The 20,387-nt window shown below is 38.3% G+C and overlaps 1 protein-coding gene and 1 long non-coding RNA gene across 3 annotated transcripts in view; one reads left to right on the forward strand and one right to left on the reverse strand.

Moving 5' to 3' along the window:
• Positions 1–20,387, reverse strand: part of LOC104321762 (uncharacterized) — a 100,453-nt gene that overhangs the window by 15,025 nt on the left and 65,041 nt on the right. For both annotated transcript variants that reach the window (XM_069809950.1, XM_069809951.1), the window contains 17 exons: positions 19,253–19,384; positions 18,159–18,308; positions 17,582–17,698; positions 15,623–15,796; positions 14,712–14,919; positions 13,287–13,453; positions 11,807–11,919; positions 10,086–10,167; positions 9,334–9,471; positions 8,438–8,600; positions 6,527–6,648; positions 4,985–5,125; positions 3,827–3,940; positions 3,300–3,428; positions 2,648–2,809; positions 1,365–1,529; positions 88–253 (listed from right to left, as the gene is read on the reverse strand). In XM_069809950.1, coding sequence (XP_069666051.1) covers positions 88–253; positions 1,365–1,529; positions 2,648–2,809; positions 3,300–3,428; positions 3,827–3,940; positions 4,985–5,125; positions 6,527–6,648; positions 8,438–8,600; positions 9,334–9,471; positions 10,086–10,167; positions 11,807–11,919; positions 13,287–13,453; positions 14,712–14,919; positions 15,623–15,796; positions 17,582–17,698; positions 18,159–18,308; positions 19,253–19,384 — 2,443 coding nt within the window. The remainder of the gene's footprint in view (positions 1–87; positions 254–1,364; positions 1,530–2,647; positions 2,810–3,299; positions 3,429–3,826; positions 3,941–4,984; positions 5,126–6,526; positions 6,649–8,437; positions 8,601–9,333; positions 9,472–10,085; positions 10,168–11,806; positions 11,920–13,286; positions 13,454–14,711; positions 14,920–15,622; positions 15,797–17,581; positions 17,699–18,158; positions 18,309–19,252; positions 19,385–20,387) is intronic.
• On the forward strand, positions 11,183–18,919 carry LOC138690518 (uncharacterized). The gene is made up of 2 exons (XR_011329289.1): positions 11,183–12,831; positions 18,591–18,919. It is a non-coding gene; the product is annotated as an uncharacterized lncRNA (long non-coding RNA).

The following is a 20,387-nucleotide window of genomic DNA, read 5'->3' on the forward strand; positions in this document are numbered from 1 at the left end:
GATCATCAAGTCCAACCCCCTTGCTCCTTGCAGGACTACCTAAAACTAAATCATATGACTAAAAGTGTTGTCTGTGAAGGTACGTACCTTTCAAATACCCCATGTAGTACTGAAAACACTCCTTTCCCTTAGAAGCAGCTAATTTTACTTTCTCTTTCTGATCAATAATCCCCTCCACCAGGATTTGGCTCTGAACGGATGAGGAAGCAGCAGTTCCTGTCAGGCCTAGCCAAATATCTTCAAAGGCTCTTAACTGCAGATATAAATGAAAAACATTTATTCAAAGCCACCACACAGAATTAATGAATGTTCAGAGATGATGCTCAAATATCAGTGTTTGCCACAGAAGGATAAGCAGTGAGGGAAATGTTTTCCAATGCTTGTGTACTGCACAGGAGTTACACTCTTAAGAGAGGCACAAGCATTAGAATGATTGGCTCAAGAGCTGAATGACTGGATAGCACGAGGCTTGTGGACAAAATTTTAATGGTAGCAATGAAAGAAACATACTCTAACAGTCAATTCCCTGTGAGGCTGCTAATTTTTGCCATTTATTCCAAAATAAAGAATAGATAAAAACCAAGTAGAGCAGCTGATACGTCTTTCATCTCCCTCCTTTCTAAAGAGAGAAGTAAAAATAATTTAGTATTTGTCTTAGCCTCTTAGTGATTAAATCATCATCATTTTGTTAAGATGTGGCCTGTTGTCTCAGTTAATTACGACAGACTACCCACATTACTTCTGATGAAGAGCTTGGATGGTGCTGACCACATTACTTTTCTGCTTGACTCTGCTGCCACCATCAGCTTCCCCACCTTATTCATTTCACAGAAAATTAAGAGTAAATGCAAAATACAGGGGGAGAGAAAAAAGGAAGAGATTTGCCTCAGGATGAGCATCATCATATTAGCTGTTCTGTGCCTTTCTTAAGGCCAGTTTTTTCCTCTGGTAAACAATGCTTTGTATAAGTCTCACATTTTGTTCCCCGCCCCGTTTTTTTTTGCTATGGTGCAAAAAACCATACCTTACCAAACAGACCGGTCATGCTGAAGAAGGTGAGCTGTAATAAAACATAGCCTCTTAAAACTTTTATATATTCCAGTTGATATACACTTACTATATTTGTCACTGAGCTCTGCAGATAACTAACATTGGTGCCTTCTTTTCTTTCTTGATCATACTGCATGTACGTTGCATAACTGCTCCTTTAAAAACAGCACTAAAGAAACCAGGAGTATTTTATGCTGCCTGTACTTGCCTGCTGTTTTAACGTCACTGGCTGCACCTGATCAGTTTGGAAGATAGATGGCAGTAGGCCTTTAAAAACCAAAAACCAGTGCCACTAAAATAAAATAAAAACTCACTTCAATTTCCAAAGAATAGTTCTTTACATCAGCTGTACTCTGATTTTTTAAGGATACTCCAATCAACCCTTCATCTCTCCTATGATCAGCAAGGTGGACTCTGCCCTCTGATTGCAAAATGATGTCATCTTTGTTGAGCTGGTGTTTTCCAGAGAAAACAATTACCTAAGTATGAACAAAAAAGGTGTTAAAAGCTTAATTCTTCCAAAGAAATGGGCTCTACATAGAGTAGTTAGAGGTTGTACAACATTAGCATTCTCATGAAATTACACAATGAAGTGAGGAACAAAACTTGTAGTTTCAGAAACCAGCACATCCTCCTTCTCACAGCACTGTCTTACTTCATTACATCTTCAGTTTCTGTGGTATAACAAACCATGTTCAGAGATTACAGCCTAAGACAAGATGAACAGCTGGAATATAACTATATTTTATTAAAACAAGTCCAATTTTTTTTGGTCTTATGCTTCTCAACTACTCTAGCTAGGCATTTTGATGCATGCCTTTGCAGAAAAGGATCCAAAAGAATACAGAGTCACCTGATTTTGAAGTGACACGCATATACATTTTTTGCATTATAAACAGGCTCTAACACATCTTGGTCTTGGAAAAAGTTTTCACTGGCATCAAAATTTGGCTGCTGTTTCCCATTGCTAACAGGGTGTGACCTACTCTGACAGTAAATGAGGAAACCAACGGAGATGCATTTTATCTACTGGCAACTGGAATGAGACCACATTTGTTACAAGTTCAAAGTTTTGTGTTTGTTGTGATTATCTATAGGCAACTCTGGGGTCCAATGTGCACCTAAGGAAGATCATGGATGGGTCTTCGGTTCGAAAAATAAATGACAACTGTGAGGTTACAGTAAGGTTCAAAAACCCATTACTACCAGCACAGCAGCCAAAAAAACCCAGTAAATTTTTACCGACAGGGGAAGGAAAGCACTTTTATTCTTCTCTAGTTTCCTTTTTGATCACTTATGAGCCTCTTTTGATATTCTCCAGAAACATGAAGTTAAAAGAACTTTGAGAGAGGAATAGGAAAGAAAGAACATGGAGGAAGCGGGAATGTTTACAATCATAACAGGACCATAGAATGTACCACAGCGGCAAACACAACCTTTCTGCCTAACCCATCAAAAGACACTGTTTATTCATGGTTCGTTAAGTTACAGAAGTATGGCAATTCTTGTGAAAAGTTGCAGCTGAGGAAAACTGAGTCATCAAACCAGTAATTACATTTAAAGTGAAGTAGGCTCAATATATTTATGTGAGACTTACGTTTGGAAGGTCACAGAACTCAAAGCTCGTATAATAGTCCAGGCAAGATGAGTAGTTTGTTTCTATTTTACCCAGAATCTTCTGTTTGGTGCATGAGGTCAGGAAAATATTTTCCAGAACAGCTTCTAACTGAAATTTATCAGGATACAGGAATTGAGTTCTCTGCAATGAACCAAGAAAAGAGTTAAAATGTGACAACAGAATCTTAGACACTCCTCTGTGCCCACTCATCCCATCTCTCAACATCACCCTGTCCGCGTGCTGGCTTTTTTTATTCTAGTAGCTTCAGGGTTTCAACCTAACATTTCCAAAATGTAACATTTCCACTTGCCAATGTTTTGGCTTATCAGACATTTACTAGTCCCCATCCTATAGAATTAACTCAACAGGTTTGCAAATTTAGGGCACAAGTGAGGCCTCTAGTTTGTAAGAACTAATTTTTTCCTTAATTATGCTACATTTAGCTTTCTTCCTATGCAGACAATATGTAAAAGGTAAAAACGCAATAACGGTATTTCACAGAAAGTGTTACTCTGCAGAAGCTTTCTTAAAATCCACTCAAAATTACATACAAAAACTAAATAAATTCCCATCTATTAAGAACAGCTTCCATAAAAATAGTGAGTTAACAGATAAAACTGCCTTCTCCTACCTCATACGTTAAATTGTGCTTGAATTTTTTGTCATCCCAGTTCAGATCTAGATATTCGTTAAACAATGCTGATCTTTGCTCTAGAGACCCACATGCATGCAGGTGTTCCATACTTAACACTCTCTGAAGCTGGAAGAGGGGAAAAAATTAAGACATACATATTAGTAATTTTCTAAAAAATATGTTCACTATATACTAAAATATATACTAAAGTATATAGTATTTTTGCTTTCTGGGCAAAAATACACCCCTGTGAGAACCCCTGAATGGTCTATACCAATAAAAGACTGCTTCAGTCTCTACCAAGAAACCTAAGGGGTTGATGATTCTGTCCTGAGGGAAAGCTGCATCCCAAATACAAACGTATCTGGCAACATGAAACACAATTCTTCAGAGGTTTTCTTTTTTTTCCTCTGAGACATGAAAAGGTTGACTTCAGGTAAAAGGCAAGCGCAGAAAAAATTCAGTGAGACTCAAAACCAGAAATTTAGCTATAGCCATCCCTTCATAGACTCAAAGACTCATACCTGACCTGAAGAGAGTGTCATACAGCCATCCCAGGCAGTGATGTTCACCTTGGATTTATCCTCCAGGGTCAGTCGGATATCAGCGGGCTGCCCACCATTCCCTATTAGCTGCAGCTGAAACCAGAAGAGAAGGATTTGTCCAGTGAAGCAAGACTAGGGCTAGCAGAAGAGCCTGCAGGGTGATCTAGCAGAATGAGCTCCACTCAGTGGAGAAAAAAAGAAACACAATTAAAACTGCAACAGAACAATGTTCAACTCCATGTGGCCTGGAAGCTCAGGGCCTTAAACACACAGGGGAAACTGCACTTTCACAACTGAGGCAACAGAAGTCGTTCTATTATCTTCTCTGGAAGCTGCATTGGGTCAATCATGCATAGCAATTGACACCAGTGGAATAATGACACAAGAGAATTTATTCTTCTAAGTATGACGCTTGAGACATACTGACTACTTAGTGAAAACAACCTGAGACCACTCTGTAGCACCACTATGAGTACCAAAAAGACTCCAGATGAACAAACAGAACACTGCACAGTTTGTGCAGCTTATTATTGAGCAGAAAGTCTTCAGCCTCAGCAACTGGACTGTCTTGGCCCATGCAGTGCATTTTCAGGCAGAAAATATTCTGTAGTCTTTGATCATGAAGTATGATTTGTGGAGTTCTTCCTCTTTTTCCCCATATATGCTTTGCAAGTGCACCTCACAGTTGTATTCTAAAGCCTTTCTAGTCTCACACATTTTCACACTTGTGTTGCAATTTCCTATATAGTCAAAAAATTTAGGTTTGTGCTGCATGGGTATCGAAGGATTCCTGTTTGTTGTTTGTTTTGGGTTTTTTTTTTTTTTGTGGAATAGGACTTTCTGAACAAAATTTGCCTCACTTTCATTGCTAGGCTGGCTCCTGTGCACTTCTGGCTTCTTGCCATCCAAAATGGGTCAATGCTAAAATTGCAAGACAGATACTGTCAGCTAGCAACAGTTATGCTTAGAAAAGGAAACAATGCTGGTAGTTTGGACACAAGGAGATAATAGCACTTGGTGCTCTTTACATTTTTCAGGCTGATAATCTGGTTCTGCAATTCTTTGAGATGAAAGGCACGCTAACAGTAAATATAGTATTACAGCTTTGTATTTTGCAGCCCTTTCTCTTGATCTCACCTGCTGGTTGTACTTTCTGCCTCTTCTTTCTGACAGGGAATGGACCTCCAGTTGCTTCAGAGTGTAATTAAAGGGGTGGGCAACAGTGGCTCTGTAGTTCATATGGTCTCTTCCAAACTTCAGAGAAGATGACACTGATATCTGATCCATATCAACAGATGTAAAAGGAACTTGTGAAATAAAACACCTCTCACATACTGAACTCAAACATACACCCAGTAAGACTTCCCAATACCTTTTCCTCAGACGAATTATGTGCATAATAAAGTCCTTTTTGAAGTAGTAAGGCAAATCAATGTTCAAATGAGGACATTCTTGCTACTTGAATTTCCTACATGACACAGCTGAAAGTAGAACTATTTTCTGTATTTTACTAAAATCATGAACCATACTTAAGTTTTATGAGGCTTAAGTTTGGTCTCATATTTAGGGACTGTAGGCTCCGCTGCTGCAGAGTGCTTAAGATGCAGCTTGCAAAGTTGAAGCACAAGAAAAAACATTTGCAGAATCAGGAACTAAATTCTGTAATGCTGCTGGGAGCAAAATAATTTTGTGGCAATTTAAATAGTGGTGGTATTTAAGTTGTTGTGGTAATTTAAGTAGGAGTACAAAAATACATTCTGTACAACTTCTAAAGTAAATTTTGGAATTTTAGAACTTTTTAAAGAAATTAAGAATTCTAGTCCTTTTTGCAGGCAGATTTATGTTTGTATATGGTAACATTTTACACATTGCCTTTTATCTGTACTTTATTCAGAAAATAATGTAATACTCAGCCAAGGTGCTCCATTTCAGATGCACATATAAAGATAGCACAGTTAGTTGCAAGTCAGTAAGCTCCCCCATTTAACCACATTTGAAAATCAACTTACCCAAAGTTCTCCTAGTTCTGTGGGGTTTACTATCTATATTTTTAAAAATTAATGCTGACTTACTTCAAGAAAATAAAAGCTGGTTTAAACTGTTCCAAAGTTGTCATTCTTACTAATAAAGAGGAGAACAAAAGAATGAAATACAAAAGAGCTTCAATTGAATCAGTAATGCTGAAAATACTAAGCACAGGTATGTGCCACACTTCTATGTGGGTAAACATAGCACATATCCATGCAACAGATAGGTGGTTCATCCTTTTCAACCTCGCACTAATGCTCACACTTACTTATTTTAGATTTTATTTCTTTCCCCCTAAGCTGGTTTAAACATGATGTTTGTGCTATTCTTTCCATCTACTCTCAAAAATTGTCCTAGAGCCTATCCAGTGCTTTGAACGATATGCATTTCATTGCCTTTGGTTATGCTGCAAGCTGTGGGGTTACTGCAAACAAAAAAATAGTATGGCCTGAAAATGCATCCAACAAGAATATCAGCTGTTCATCTTCCATAGTCATAGCCTTTTATACATCCAAGAAGGAGGAAAGTTTGCCTCCTACTTGAATTCCCTGGCTTGCTTAATGTCTTTAAAAAAAACAAAACAAAACAAAACAAAACCCACTTGATATTCTTGTAATTCTCCTGACATTTATTTGCTCTGGGCTGTTGTACCTGGTCCTTCTCATTCCAAATGACAGTAAGATCATCCCGGTGACTGCGTGCTGAATGTTTCACGTATAAGTTGACCCTGGCATGCCATGGGAAAGGGATGGAGAGAGGATGGAAAAGTTCCACTACAAGGAAAAAAAGCAAGTAAGTTTTCCCCATACAAGGCATAGGACATATTCTCCCACAGGTAGCAGGGCAACAGTTGGTTCCCAGAGAAAACACGGTCTTGGCTCAAACACACACGTGCACCTACCCAACAGCCACAATCACTTTAGTGTACTGATTTCTGCTGAATATGAAGAAAAGTAAGGGAAAACAGACGTCCTCTATTTACCAGCAAAACAGTAATTACCTGCAATAATCAAAAGATCGATACCTACACCCAAAGCAACTTCCAGCAAGAACAGCCAGGAAAGTAATCTTTATGAAGCTGAGATGACCTTACACTGGCAGAGGAATAGCTTACAACTCTCAAACAAGTAAGTGCAGTTATTTTCTTTATTTTCAGATAACATAGCCTCAACATAAGGGTTTAGCACCTTAAGGTAGTGCCAGCGTGACCAGTGCTCCCTGCAGTACCCAATGCAGTAGAGTAACAGAATTTATTACAGTTTCTGAAAAAAGCCTCAGAAATGTGTGGCAATAAATTAAAAAAAATAAAATTATATCCAGGAGGGACAAAAACATACCAAGCAAGAAGAATACAGAAAAATAAACAAAAATTAACTTGAAATGTTTTTGCTCTCCAAATTCAAAGTGATACCTGGGCAACATTCAGAAAAAAATGTTATCTGTGAGATGTGTCTCTTTATACCTCTAGTGCAGTGACTGAAGGACAAATCTGAAATGTAGGTCACCTCAAAACCCTTTCCTTCTCTCAACTGTGAGAGATCTGCATTTAGGTACCCACTTCATAGTGAGCAACCTGACCACTGGATTACTGGGTATTTGAGCTTAATCTTCCTCAAGCTACATGTGCACTTGTGGATCTGGGGGCATTTCTGGCTAGCAAGTCCAGGTGTACACTTCACACACGTGGCAACCTCACAGCGTAGTAAGACTACAGATCCTATAAAGCTCCTCCTCAGCGCCTTGACTCGTCCTGGAAGGAAATACATACGTTTCTTTTACAGTACTTTCTAAGTGGATCCTTGAGTCATAAAATTACAGAACCAAGACCCTGATCTACACTGCAGAGTGTACAACTGCTCATACTACATGTACTCTCCCCTCTCTCCCACCGAAGTTGGTTGTGTTTGTGAAAAAAATGAAACATTCACTGGCACAGAATTATGGAACTATTTTATTCAAAATGGAACTATCAGGAAGAATAGAGGGAGAGTGCTGCACACTGGGATTTCTCATTCAAATCACTGCTCTGAGTGAAACCAAATGCAGATGTGAACCACAGTCAGCCACCTCCCAGCTAAGTATCCTAGCACTTCAGCTAGAATGAAAGTAATTGCAATACTTTTAACTATCTTCTCTGTTTACAAATGGTATTTAGTCCTAAACTAGTTCCTATGTTTCCTTTGCTTTTCATTAAATATTTAAAATATTCAAAAGCAAATATAAAAATAAAACCAAATGTTTCATTTAATCCAGAACACTTCTGAAATTTGTTGTAAAATAACAACAGACATTTTAACTTGTTAATGACTTTCCACTCTGGCCAAACTTCTCCCTGGAACTACTGAAGTTTATTTAAGCTTTACATTCCATATCCACAAAGCAGAAATAGTGTTCTGAAGTGGATGTTTCTAACAGCCAGACTTATCATGAATTTAAAGCAATTAAGATCTTGGAAGGCCTGGATTGAAACCCATTTGAATATGCATTTTGAAATCGGATTTATGTGGTTTAGTTTATTTTATAGTCTGCTATCAACACTGGCAAAAGACTTGAGAAACCTACCCTGAACATCATGACCTCCAGCCAACTTTGGGAAGAGTCCAGTGTAAGTGCCTGTTAGCTTTATCTCTTTGCCATCCCGCAGAGCAATGTGCCTCAGCATACGTGTTCTGTTGCCTTTTTGGTAAACCGTCACAAACACAAGCTGCCTTGGAAGAATTTTTAACTAAAAATGAAAGAGGGGAAACATATTAAATCCCAAGTTCTCTGAAAAGTTAAAAACCTAAGTGTGCAATTTTGATACTGTAAAGTCCTGTGGAATCTAGCTTTAGAAATTTGTTTATAAAAGGTCTAGAGCAATGATAAACTAAAGCCCACTGCTTTTGTATAAGCAGCTGTTAATTTCTACCTGACTTAATTTCTACAGCAAGTCATCTTCTCAAATAATGGAACATACATGAGCAGCTGAGTATCCCCTTTACAATAGTCTTTGCTTACTGTATGTTTTGATTTTCTATCTCTCTTTTATCTCGCTGAATAATTCTTAGAACATCAAGAGCCCCACTATTACAGAATAAATCCAGCAGATAGCACAAATGATAATAGCTATTTGTGACATCTTTTCTTCCTTATTTAGAAAAAGAAATGTGTGTTACCTGCGTAACAAGAATTGGCAATTTCTCAGTTTATAACTTATTATTTTTCTTATTTCTTATATATGTGCTCCATCTATAGGAGCAAACAAATATAAATCAAACAACAGTTTGTACCATTGGACACCCAACTAATCTACAGTTGAATGTTTGCTCATGCTACTGGAGAAATCAAGGGCAAAACACGTCATAGCAGCTGGAGCTGTATTTGACCTTCACTGTTTGGCAGCCAGCATCCTGAGTGCCACACTCTAGAAACAGGGCAGTCACAGCTTGCCTTTTGCCGTCTGAGTTGATGATACCAACCTGGGACATTGTCTGTATTATTTCAATGACATTAGTGTAGCTGGTTCCAGTGAAAGTTAGCTTAGCTGTAACATTGAAATCCCTTTTTTCCATACTGAGGTAGAGTTTGCCTTTTGCTTCAGTCATATCATAATTTACCTTTTCAAGTTTCCATTAAATGTGGGGGGGAAAAAGAGAGAGAGAGAGAGAAAGAGAAAATAAACTTAAATATTGTGCTTGCATTCTTCGCACAGTATGTTATATTATGGTCCCCAGGACCTAAGAGAGATCTGGTTTTCCCTTATGTTCACATTATGGAAGGCACAGCTACAGAATAACATAAACTGAACAACATGCATAAGAAATTAGTCTTTATGTAAGCAGGAGTAACTGTGCTGCGTTTGACTGACAAATAACCCCTTTCATCTTCCTTGCTTATCCTTGCTGTCGTGTATTTCTGCACTGCAAAGAGCCAATATCCAGAATTGCTTTCTGCCCAGTCTCTCTTTTCTTAGTAGCCAGAATAATTAAAAACATTCATGAGAGGAGTCTACCAGAAGTCATAATTAATACAGATGCACAGAAGTAGACTCGAATGGAATGAATCCTTTCCAGTAGGTTGGGATTGTTAGCATCTTTGAAAATGTGAACAACCACAACAACAACAAAAAGGTCAGAGATACTAGTACTAGAAATAATGCAGTTTGACTCATAAAATATTAGACAAGTCTAATTTTAGTGATGTATGTGACAGACAACTTGTAGACAGTTACCTTAGAAGACAGTTCTGCTGCACCGGGGAAGTACTGTAGAAAGACAGGATGCGTCTGGAGTGCTTTTATATTCAACTCTTCACTAAAGGGAAGAAATGTACTTTTGTTCTACAATATTTCAGAAAGTCCACTCTCACTGACAGCACAAGTTCATCTAAGTAATCTCTGAGTCTGCCACAGCTTTTAGAGTTACAAATTGCAATACCTTCCACTGAATGCTTACCCACCTAACATTTTTTGATGCATACAAAGGTAAAGGAGACCAAACAGTAGTGCAATCTCTGACCTCAGTGAAAAATCTGCGTACGCATCCCAGGGACAGAATGTGGCCCACTGGATCAGAAATCACTTTGGCTAGTAATTTACTAGCCATAGTAAAAACATCAGCTTTTTAAAAATGAGATAGGCATTTTGGAACCTGACTTTGCAAGCATTATCATGGTTTCCAGACTTAGAATTTACAATTCTTAGAGAGTTTAACAGAACTTAGAAGACTTTTCAGTGCAAAGGTCTTTTGCTAGAAATTTAAGAAATATCTGAAATATCCCAAGGCTGAAAATATTACACCTCTTAAACACCCTCAAAAGCCTACAGTTTTGTTTATACACCATACCAGATATTTCTGTTTAGACACAGTGCTGGTTTTGGCTGAGGTAGAGTTAATTTTCTTCATAGTAGCTAGTACGGGGCTATGTTTTGGATTTGTGCTGAAAACAGTGTTGATGATAACAAAGGGATGTTTTAGCTATTGCTGAGCAGGGCTCACACAGGGCCAAGGCCTTTTCTGCTTCTCCCCCCTCCCCACCAGCGAGGAGGCTGGGGGCGCACAAGGAGTTGGAGGGGACACAGCTGGGACAGCTGACCCCAACTGACCCAAGGGATATCCCAGCTGGGGGAAGAAGAAGGAAAGGGGTGATGTTCGGGGTGATGGCGTTTGTCTTACCAAGTAACCATTAGGTGTGATGGAGCCCGGCTTTCCAGAGATGCTGAACACCTGCCTGCCCATGGGAATTGAATGAATTCCTTGTTTTGCTTTGCTTGCATGCGCGGCTTTTGCTTTACCTATTAAACTGTCTTTATCTCAGCCCACAGGTTTTCTCACTTTTCCTCTTCCAATTCTCTCCCCCATCCCACCGGGGGGGAGTGAGTGAACATCTGTGTGGCGCTTAGTTGCTGGCTGGGCTTAAACCACAACAGACACTGATTATCAGTCTTTACTTCTGAAGTAAACAATTATTCTATTCATTCTTAATTTCTTTAAAGAACTTTGAAAATTTTTAGAAGACAGAAAAAAAATAGAGAAATTAGCACAGCAGATACAGCCGTACTGATACCAACTTAGAAAACTGAGTGAGTGTCCATAATTTTACAAGGTTCAACTATGCCAAAACAATTTAATAAAATTTTAACAGTTATGTCAAGTTAAGGTATATTTTTAAGTACTTGTCTGGCTCACACCAAGAGTTTTCTGGATTATTTCACTGTCTGCTACTTCAGTGCTGTGGGGGCAGGCAAAAAGACAAGCATGCCTCAAGCTGTGAGGAGGGGAATCTTTCTGCAGACCTTCATTAACTTCCTGAGGTATACAGACTGTTTGGTGTCACTTTATCAAATGTTTTTTATTTATTTCACCAGTGCTTTGGTGACTAAAACAATAACTTCTTCCATGGAATCATAGTGGCCTAATGACATTTTTACAGTGTTCAGAATGACCCTTTTACCCTTGCTGGTCCTTTTTCCTACTGATGGTAAAGGAGAAGTTTGTGTTTTGTTCATAGGTCAACCTCAGAGCTCCTTCAATTTCATTTTCGGTCAGGACTTCTTGAATTGTCACCTGTGGAGGGGTGTGGAAGTAAACAAATCACATACCATAGCTTCTACTCAGCATCTCACCTAAACTGAGCACAATCTCTTGACTGACTTAAAACCATTATCTGGACTGAAGTTTATCTTCCAGACAGGCCTTCTAGATGCTTTCTAGACCTAAACCAAAAGCATCAAGACATGTCTTCCTTTTTTGATGTGTTTCCATAGCTACTCATTTGCATTATTGACAGATATTAGCCTTACTTTCAATGTACCCTCATCTGGTTTACGTTTAGAGACACTGGTTCTTACTTATGTCTTCTCCACTCTTCTTTTTTGTATACTGTAAAGAAACAGCCTTTCCTTCTTTTGTTGATGAAACAGATGGAGCTCCACAAATCTTTTTACTCCAGGGTATTTTCTTCCTCCCACAGCTGCTAGCTCATCTACAGCTTTATCCTGAAACTGCTAAAGAATCCCTCTGGGGAAGATGAACACCATCTCCCACACTTAAATAACAACATATGTTGTGTTTGCCAAAGTCTGTGGGAACAGAGGTCCATGATTACACTCATACCTTATACATGAATAATACACCTAAAGAATTACCATTTCTGTTTTTCTTTTTTTCACTCAAACATTTATAGGATAAAACACATTTCACTAAAGATTAAGGGGGAAGAAGAGGATATATCTAATACCTTTTAATAAAATATTAGCATTAAATATTCCCTTGAAACACTGATACTTACTATGCAGGTTTAATATTGATCTAACATCTATTTTCAGAGAAGTCTACCTTTAATCTTGTATCCTAGCTACATATCCTCTTACTTGAAGAGAAGGTGATGGATGACTTGGATGTGCTGTTCTGCGTACTACCCTCCAAAAGGGAAGGAGACATTTCAACTAATGCTTCTTTCTCCCAAGGGATGAGCAGGTACAGCCTTTGCTGATCCTATCAAGTAGTTTGGAATACAAATCTATTTCTGTTTATTCAACACTGAAACATTTTAGGTATCTATGCTACAAATGGTTTAACCAAGCCAAGGAATTCTCTAGGTATGAAGGACAGCTGTTTTCTACTAAAAGTCCTTTCTACTTTAGTAAGCCGTATCAGCTAGGAAGTGACAGTAAATGAGTGCCTTCCTGAAATGATTAATCCTGAAGTCGGGGATTTCAGGTACCTGCTGAGCTTCCTCAGAAACAGACCATTAGCTGTGTACTTAAGTTAAACAAGGATTCAGATAAACTGGGCCAAGTACCTCTCATCTGCACTTGTATAAACCTGGAGTAATTTTCCTGAGGCCACTGGAATTGCTCTGGATTCATGCTACTGTAAAACTCAGATGACACCTCTAATCAAAGCACAGCAAAAGAGCTACGCTTTGTTACCTTAAGAAAGAAGGGAAGTCCCAGATGATGGAGAAATGATATTGAATGCTTCACCTCTGCCATGAATTCAAATATACCACAGAGTTGAAAGTCTGTGTCAACATCCATAGTCACAGTTATATCTTTGTCATCATATTGGATTTCACAGATAGTCTTGGCTTTGGTTTCTAGCAAGAACAAAACAGTGCCATTTTGAGGGGCTCATTTTCAAGGTATTTCAGTGCTGCATGAATAAAATCAGTCCAGCCAGCTTTTGGGTTTGGGTTAAGACTTTCATCATGACAAAGCCATCCATTCAGGATGACAAGAGCTTTGGCCTGTGGTTGGAGGACTGCAGAGTTTTTTGGATGTCCTTGAACATACAATGTCTTGAGTCAACAGAGCTTGTGTACCCATGTACAAGTGTTAAGTAACAAGTCAATTCCCAACAGTAATGTGTTTTTGCAGCTAGAGCTGACTAGCTTATATAGCCAACTGTAGCACTTGGCAGATAGTAGCCACTTCTAGAGAAGAGCTCTGAGCTGTTTTGACCTTCAGTAACTCCTTCAGTTCCAGCTACAGCAGACAAACACTGCTCAAACAACATGACTTGAAGATTTTTCCCCCGCTTCCCTACCGGCTTTTCATATTTGAAAAAGAAAGTACAGACTGCTAAGAGATAAAAATGAGATGACAGATGTGAAACCCCAAAACTCTTTACAGAGAAGACAAAATCACAGACATGTATGCAACCATACAGCGACCACTCTGGTGGCTATCCTGAAAGCCGCCTGTTGTCCTGTTGCTTTCTCCAGAATGGGTGAAAGGAGATAGTGCCACTAACATTAGTATTGATTCAGTGCCTGCTAACCTCAATAATTCCTACTCTTTGGTGCTCTCACAGTTGTTGGTTTTTTTTTCCAACATGAATATACTCCCATGTGGGCATTGAAGGTACTTGCCCACAATATAAATCAGTAGTTGAGGGATATGCAAATAGGATTTATGTCAGGGCAAGTTTTGAGCATAGACTGGCTTATTCAGGATGGGTCTGTCTCCCCTCCACAGTTCAAACAGCAAAAGCCATTTAGAATTATTTTCAAAGCCCACTGTAAACTACACTGGAATTCACATTTTTTGTGCTCTGTAACGAGGTTTTTTGTGTGATATTGGAATCTTATTTTAGGCAGATAAGTATCTTGCGGACTACCTGTTTTACCAGGTGGTGTACCACATGAGATCTTTCCTGGAATTAAAACAGATGTAATGTAACTAATAACAGATGCAGTTTAAGAATGACAATTTTACTGAGATACAAAAAAAAAATCCCCTTTTTAGGTACTATGAGCAAATCTTAGTCAGTTTGTAGCTGTTGAAGGAATAGTTGAAACATCCTCAAAGAGCTATTATATAACAAGAAACTTGCAAGGAATGGCAGGTACCTACCTGATTTCCGTAAACTGAGAATCAAGTTGATTGCCTTAGGGTAGCCAGATGCCTGTAGTGCCTCGCTACTGTGTATGCTTTGGCAAAAGATATCCACTTGGTGACCCACATAATAGGAGTTTATTATGTATGTGATTGATGTTTCTCCATCTGCAATGTGCACGTATCTTTCCCGAGTAGTGTTTCTCCCTTGAAAAACCACATCTATCTAAAAAATGACATGTAGATATAAGTTCTTGAAACAACTTCTAAATACTATTTAATTTTAAAACAGAAGACAAATGGAAGTGAAAGAAAGTTCTCTCTAGTCTATACTTATGTAAAAAATCTATCCATTAACAAAAAAATCTTAGCCTTTCATTAATCATCTATGACTTTCCAGTATGAAGTCCATTCAACTGTATGAATTTCAAACCACGCCAGCCTCATTGATTTATGTCAAATTTTCATTAGGTTCTCTTTTATCCCACAAAAACATTACTCCCTTTATATAAAGGATCCTTGATCCATGCTTTCTACCAATATTTACCAGATAGTAGGTACTCCAGTACTTCCCCGAAAATAGCACTTAAAGAAGTACTTCTTTAAGTAAAAAATTCCTGTTAAAGAACATAGGAGCAATATTCCAAATCCTGATGCAACGTGCTGAAACTATTCTCCTGTAGAGTTACAATATCAACAATACACACTGTACTAACACTGATCAGAATGGAATAAACTGGTCCAGAAAGCAGTCATAAAGAAATTTTCTATTTCAGTAGTTCAGGTTTTAGCCATCCATAGATTTTAAATACCAGAAAATCTCAGCTTCCATCCTGTACTTTGCAAAACGGTAGTTTTCATTCAACCCACAGGCTATTACATTATAATCAAGGACAATAATTTTAGTGCAAAAAACCCAAAAAACCCACCTGTAAAGATGATGGGACTCTGGCTTGTAGCAGCCATGGCCAATTATGATGGAAATTCCCAGTTATGTTGGTATTTGTTTCAAACTCCTGGATTTGTCCTTTGAGAACTGTTAGGTGAGCACCATAATACACTTTCATACTAAAGCTCTTGATCACTTTCAGGTTCAAGATAGCCTGTGTGCAACAAAGGTAAGTTGTGAAAAGGCAGCTATATAAAAGGTAAAGCTCCTGTTAGTCAGGGTTCTTTCTTTGGTTCAGGCAGTATCATCTCACAGATGTGTCAAAAAAATTAATCTTGTATAATTTTATAACACAACATAGTTACAGATGTTGACAGATACAGATATTCAACATATTAACAAGTATTCTCCAGTATAGCAATGCCTTAACGCTATTCAAGCAGTTACATGATTAGTAAAGAGTAACTGTTGTGCTGTAGGCTTGTGTACCTCAGAGAAAAAAAATATGCCAGGTAGTCAGAGTCTGGGAGGAAAATACCATTTGGAATGTAAACTGGGAAGTCATATCAGTACTCACTTCTGTCTGGTCTATACAAGCTACACTGCAGATCTATCAGACAGACTAGGCATGTCAGCTAAAATGCATTGCCCTCCTTGTGCTGCAAGCTCAGCTGTGGCTTTCTTTGTTCACGCATTGGGAGCCAACCTCCAACCTCTTATTCCTATGAAACTTTCTGGTCCAGCAAGCTCTTCTCCCAACCCCTCAAGAACAAACTGAGCTTCTGGACTCCCCTCCACCCCGAACTTTAGGGGAAAAAAAACCCAAAGACAGAGAGAGAGAGAGCAGGAAGGAGAGGGAGGAGTGAGAGAAAGAATATAAATGTTTTTAAAACACAAGCAGGCAGTATGACCCATGTATATTGGGACAACACCCAAATTCAGGAAAATCTTATTCTATGAGAAGCATAAGCAGCAATATGCTTTTCCACCTCCACTCTCCACCTAGACAGATAACACCTTCCCCAACTTCCTTTCACTTCTGATGGGTTACAGAACTCAGGAGTACAATCTGCTTGGTGAGAAAAGTAACTGATTTGTTAGCTGTCCATTACAGGGTGACATTTCATTTTACCACCACCACACTTCTCTGCCTCATCTTATCCCAGCTCTTTCCAAGACAGTCCTTGTATGCACAGACTTCAGATGTATCAGACCATTCATTTTGGACAAAAAAAACCCAGTTTGCACATCCTGCAATGCACTTTCATGATGAATACTCCACCATACTTCAAATTACATATTGAAGGATGGAGGACACTGCTGCTCTCTCTGGAAACTAAATTAAAGGCAAGGAAGACCCACTTAAGTAGAATATAAGTAGAGCACTGGGTCTAGAAATAAATAAATGAGAATGAAAGCAGAGGTAGTGTGACAATGCAGACTCCTTCATTCAGAAGGATACTTTATTGAAGGTTGATTGTATTTCAAAATGTTAAGAACGATCTTTCCCACTTGTGTCTGCAACATTAGGTAGATAATTTATGGTGTGGTTTGCTCCACTTGGGCTATATTTTGTAGCAATAAGCTTTTTCTCCTGTACAAATCTTGAATTTTAAGTGAAGTAGTATCATGAAGCAACTTTGAAATGTGTGCTATGATCTTATGCAAGATGGCATAACAGAATAGAAAAGATTATAAAGATGCCAAAGTTAACAACTGAATGAGTACAATTCTACCCTCCTTGGCAGAGAGACAAAAATTTCACCTAAATAGCAAATGCATAAAGTCATAGAATCATAGAATCATTTAGGTTGGAAAAGACCTTTAAGATCATCGAGTCCAACTGTCAACCCAACACCACCATGCCCACTAAACCATGTCCTGAAAGTCACATGTATACCCTCTGTTCTTTGCCATCTGACTTCTACAGCTACTGCTTCCATCATGGCATGATTTCAGGCTGGATTCATGTCTCTCCTGTCATTGTCCAATAACTTACCTGCAACTCAATCCTGTCTTTTATTTGCAAAGTCTTAAGTGCCTCTATATTATGAGTAAATTGGTAGTTAAGAGACAAAACATCCAATTTCTGGATAAAGCTCATTTCTTCTGTAACCTGTTCAGTCCAAATAAAATATGACAAAAGTTAACTGAGGCACATCTCTGATACTGAGACCACTCTGATTAATTTTAATTATTGTACTAAATATGTATTAGAGTAAAATTATGAAAACTATGAAAAATTTATAGTGAAGAATTGTCTAATTTTTTTATGTCTCACAACTTTGTACTGTAATAGAGAAGATACTTGATAAGAAAGGTTTGATACAGTTTGCAAACAGGAGTCATGGATCATGGCTGATGTCAAATTTGTTGCTAGAAGTGATTGCACAGGAGTGGCTGAAAGATATTGCCTTCATTTAATTAAAGCCTTTAAAAACCAAACCAGCTCCTGCAGAGTATTCCTGTAAGGGCCTCATGCACAGCTATTTCAAATGGAGAAACAATATTTACCAAGTCAATTAGCTCACTTTAACCTCTGTTTCACATCTTATTAATATGGAGGAGACACTTACTTGCTTGCTGTTCACGCAGAAGTTAATAAGCCTTTTATAGAAGTCGCTGGTTTTTTCTGATATCACATCAACTAACATTCTCATAGGAATGCCAATGTCAGCAGCTCCTTGAATGTTATGGGTTAGCACTGCATCTAACTCTTGTCTTTCCTGTTAATATTGCACAGCATATATAGCAAAGCATGTGTAGAACCCAAAGCTTGCTGCAATACACAGCTCAAAACAGAATTTTAGCAAATCTGCCTATCTTACATTTAATACTAATTAAAACCAATTGTACTGAACTTAGGGAAGTTACACTGGGAAAAAGAAAAAATAATAAACCCTAACAGATAGGATAAAAAAAATACATATTTCAGCTAAGAGGGAAAAAGGTGCAAATGTTTCTCTCTGGTGGCAAAGAACTCCCACTAGCTATCTGTTTCTCTACAGCACAGAAATACGCAGAAATTACCAGTTACGGCATGTAAGTGAATGATCACTAGGAAGAAGATACTTCTTTCCATGTGTACTCTATTCTCCTGCACTGATGACAAGAGAAGTCAAACTTGTAATTGTCAACAGGAAAGCAAGAGGTTCACAGCCTTTCTTGTGCTGTTGTCTCACTGAAGAAACAAACAGCAGTGTCTCAATTAATTGCTGCCTATTATTTTGCAATGTAAATCATGATGATCACTCTATAAATCACAATCTTTTTTCTTCTTATGCACTCCTGTATACTTTCATGATGAATGAAGAGTGTTATATTGGAGTACCTGTCATATATCTGAAGTGAGATCAGCATTTGTGGGTTTGCATGTCTTACCATATTTGCCACATAATATAAGGAACATCAAATAGTACAATATAAAAAGAAAAAAAAAATATATACACACACACAAAGAGCATAGCAATGAAATGATTCAGGAAGTGCCACAAGCCTGTATCCTATTATCCTATACATCTGTTTTACTGCACATTACAGGTGACAGATTTTCAAAGATTTATATTTATTCTGGCATTTATTACTAAAGCTTGACTATTTGTTCCCAATAAAATAGAGTATGTCACTCAGTACTTTGTACATGCATTCTAACAGTCTGTAGGGTACTTACATCAGTGACTTTTAGTATAATGAGTCCTTGTAATTTACTTTCATCAACACTGATCAATGTCTGTGACTCTAGGTTCATTTTATCCATCAAAACATAGCCTGAACCATCAATTTTTAATGGTGCTCCAAGATCCTGTACAAGGAAAAAAAAAAAAAAATTAAAAAATTCACCACTTTTACACTTATCCACAGATACACTATACACCTGAAAATTTTACTCCTAATAAGTAGCTCTAATAGCACCTAGCTGTAAATCTAGTATATCAGGCAGCATATCCATAGGATGTTTCAGAAATCTTGACAGCTTTTTATCACATTTTATACATTTTGTCTTTTTTATTTTGAATGTCTGACATATTTTTGATAAATAAGCCAGCATAAATAGAACACAGGATAAAATGGCAGCTCTTCCTGCCTACGGGAAAAGTCAATTAATTTTCTGTGCTTGGCATTGCTTCAGTGGCCCAAAGCATCCATAAATCCAGTGAAACCAGGCAGCATATATAGGTCTATTATGGCAGTTCTGTTTCTGGAAGAATCTCATCTTTGTATATTCAGATTTACCCTGACTTGCATATTGAATCCACAGATCATTCTGTGATAACATCTCTCTCAAACTTTCAGTACATTTCTCCTGTCCTTTCCATTCCTGCCTACATAGCACTGACTGGTGGGATCTGTAAGAGGCCGAGCACCATGACATCAGGATTTCCAATAGCAATACAAATTTTCAGTAAGAAAAGTCAGTGCACAATCCAGCTAAATTTAGAACTGCTACTTCAGGAAATCCTGCTGCAGAATTTCTCCACCTCCACCTACCTACAATAGTCTGGCCTGGGAAAACAAACTACCGGGTAAGAATTGAGGGAAAAAAGTGCCATTTTTCACTCCTCTGTGAAAAGGCTAAAGGACCTTAGTGTGTCATGCTAACTAGCTGAGAGGGGTCACAGCACGCTGCCTGTCTTTACGTGGGAAGCTCTGAAAGTCACTTTGCTCCCCAGCTCACACAGCTTCTCCCAGGCAATGACACTGTGGACTCCTTCAGAAATGGGGACTCCCAGGATGCCTGATGCCAGCCAGGTTGATTGTCCCAGAGACAGGGCTTCACTTCCTTTGCTTTGTATAGAAATGAGACT

Source organism: Haliaeetus albicilla, chromosome 22 (genome assembly GCF_947461875.1).
Source record: "Haliaeetus albicilla chromosome 22, bHalAlb1.1, whole genome shotgun sequence".
Taxonomy (NCBI): domain Eukaryota; kingdom Metazoa; phylum Chordata; class Aves; order Accipitriformes; family Accipitridae; genus Haliaeetus; species Haliaeetus albicilla.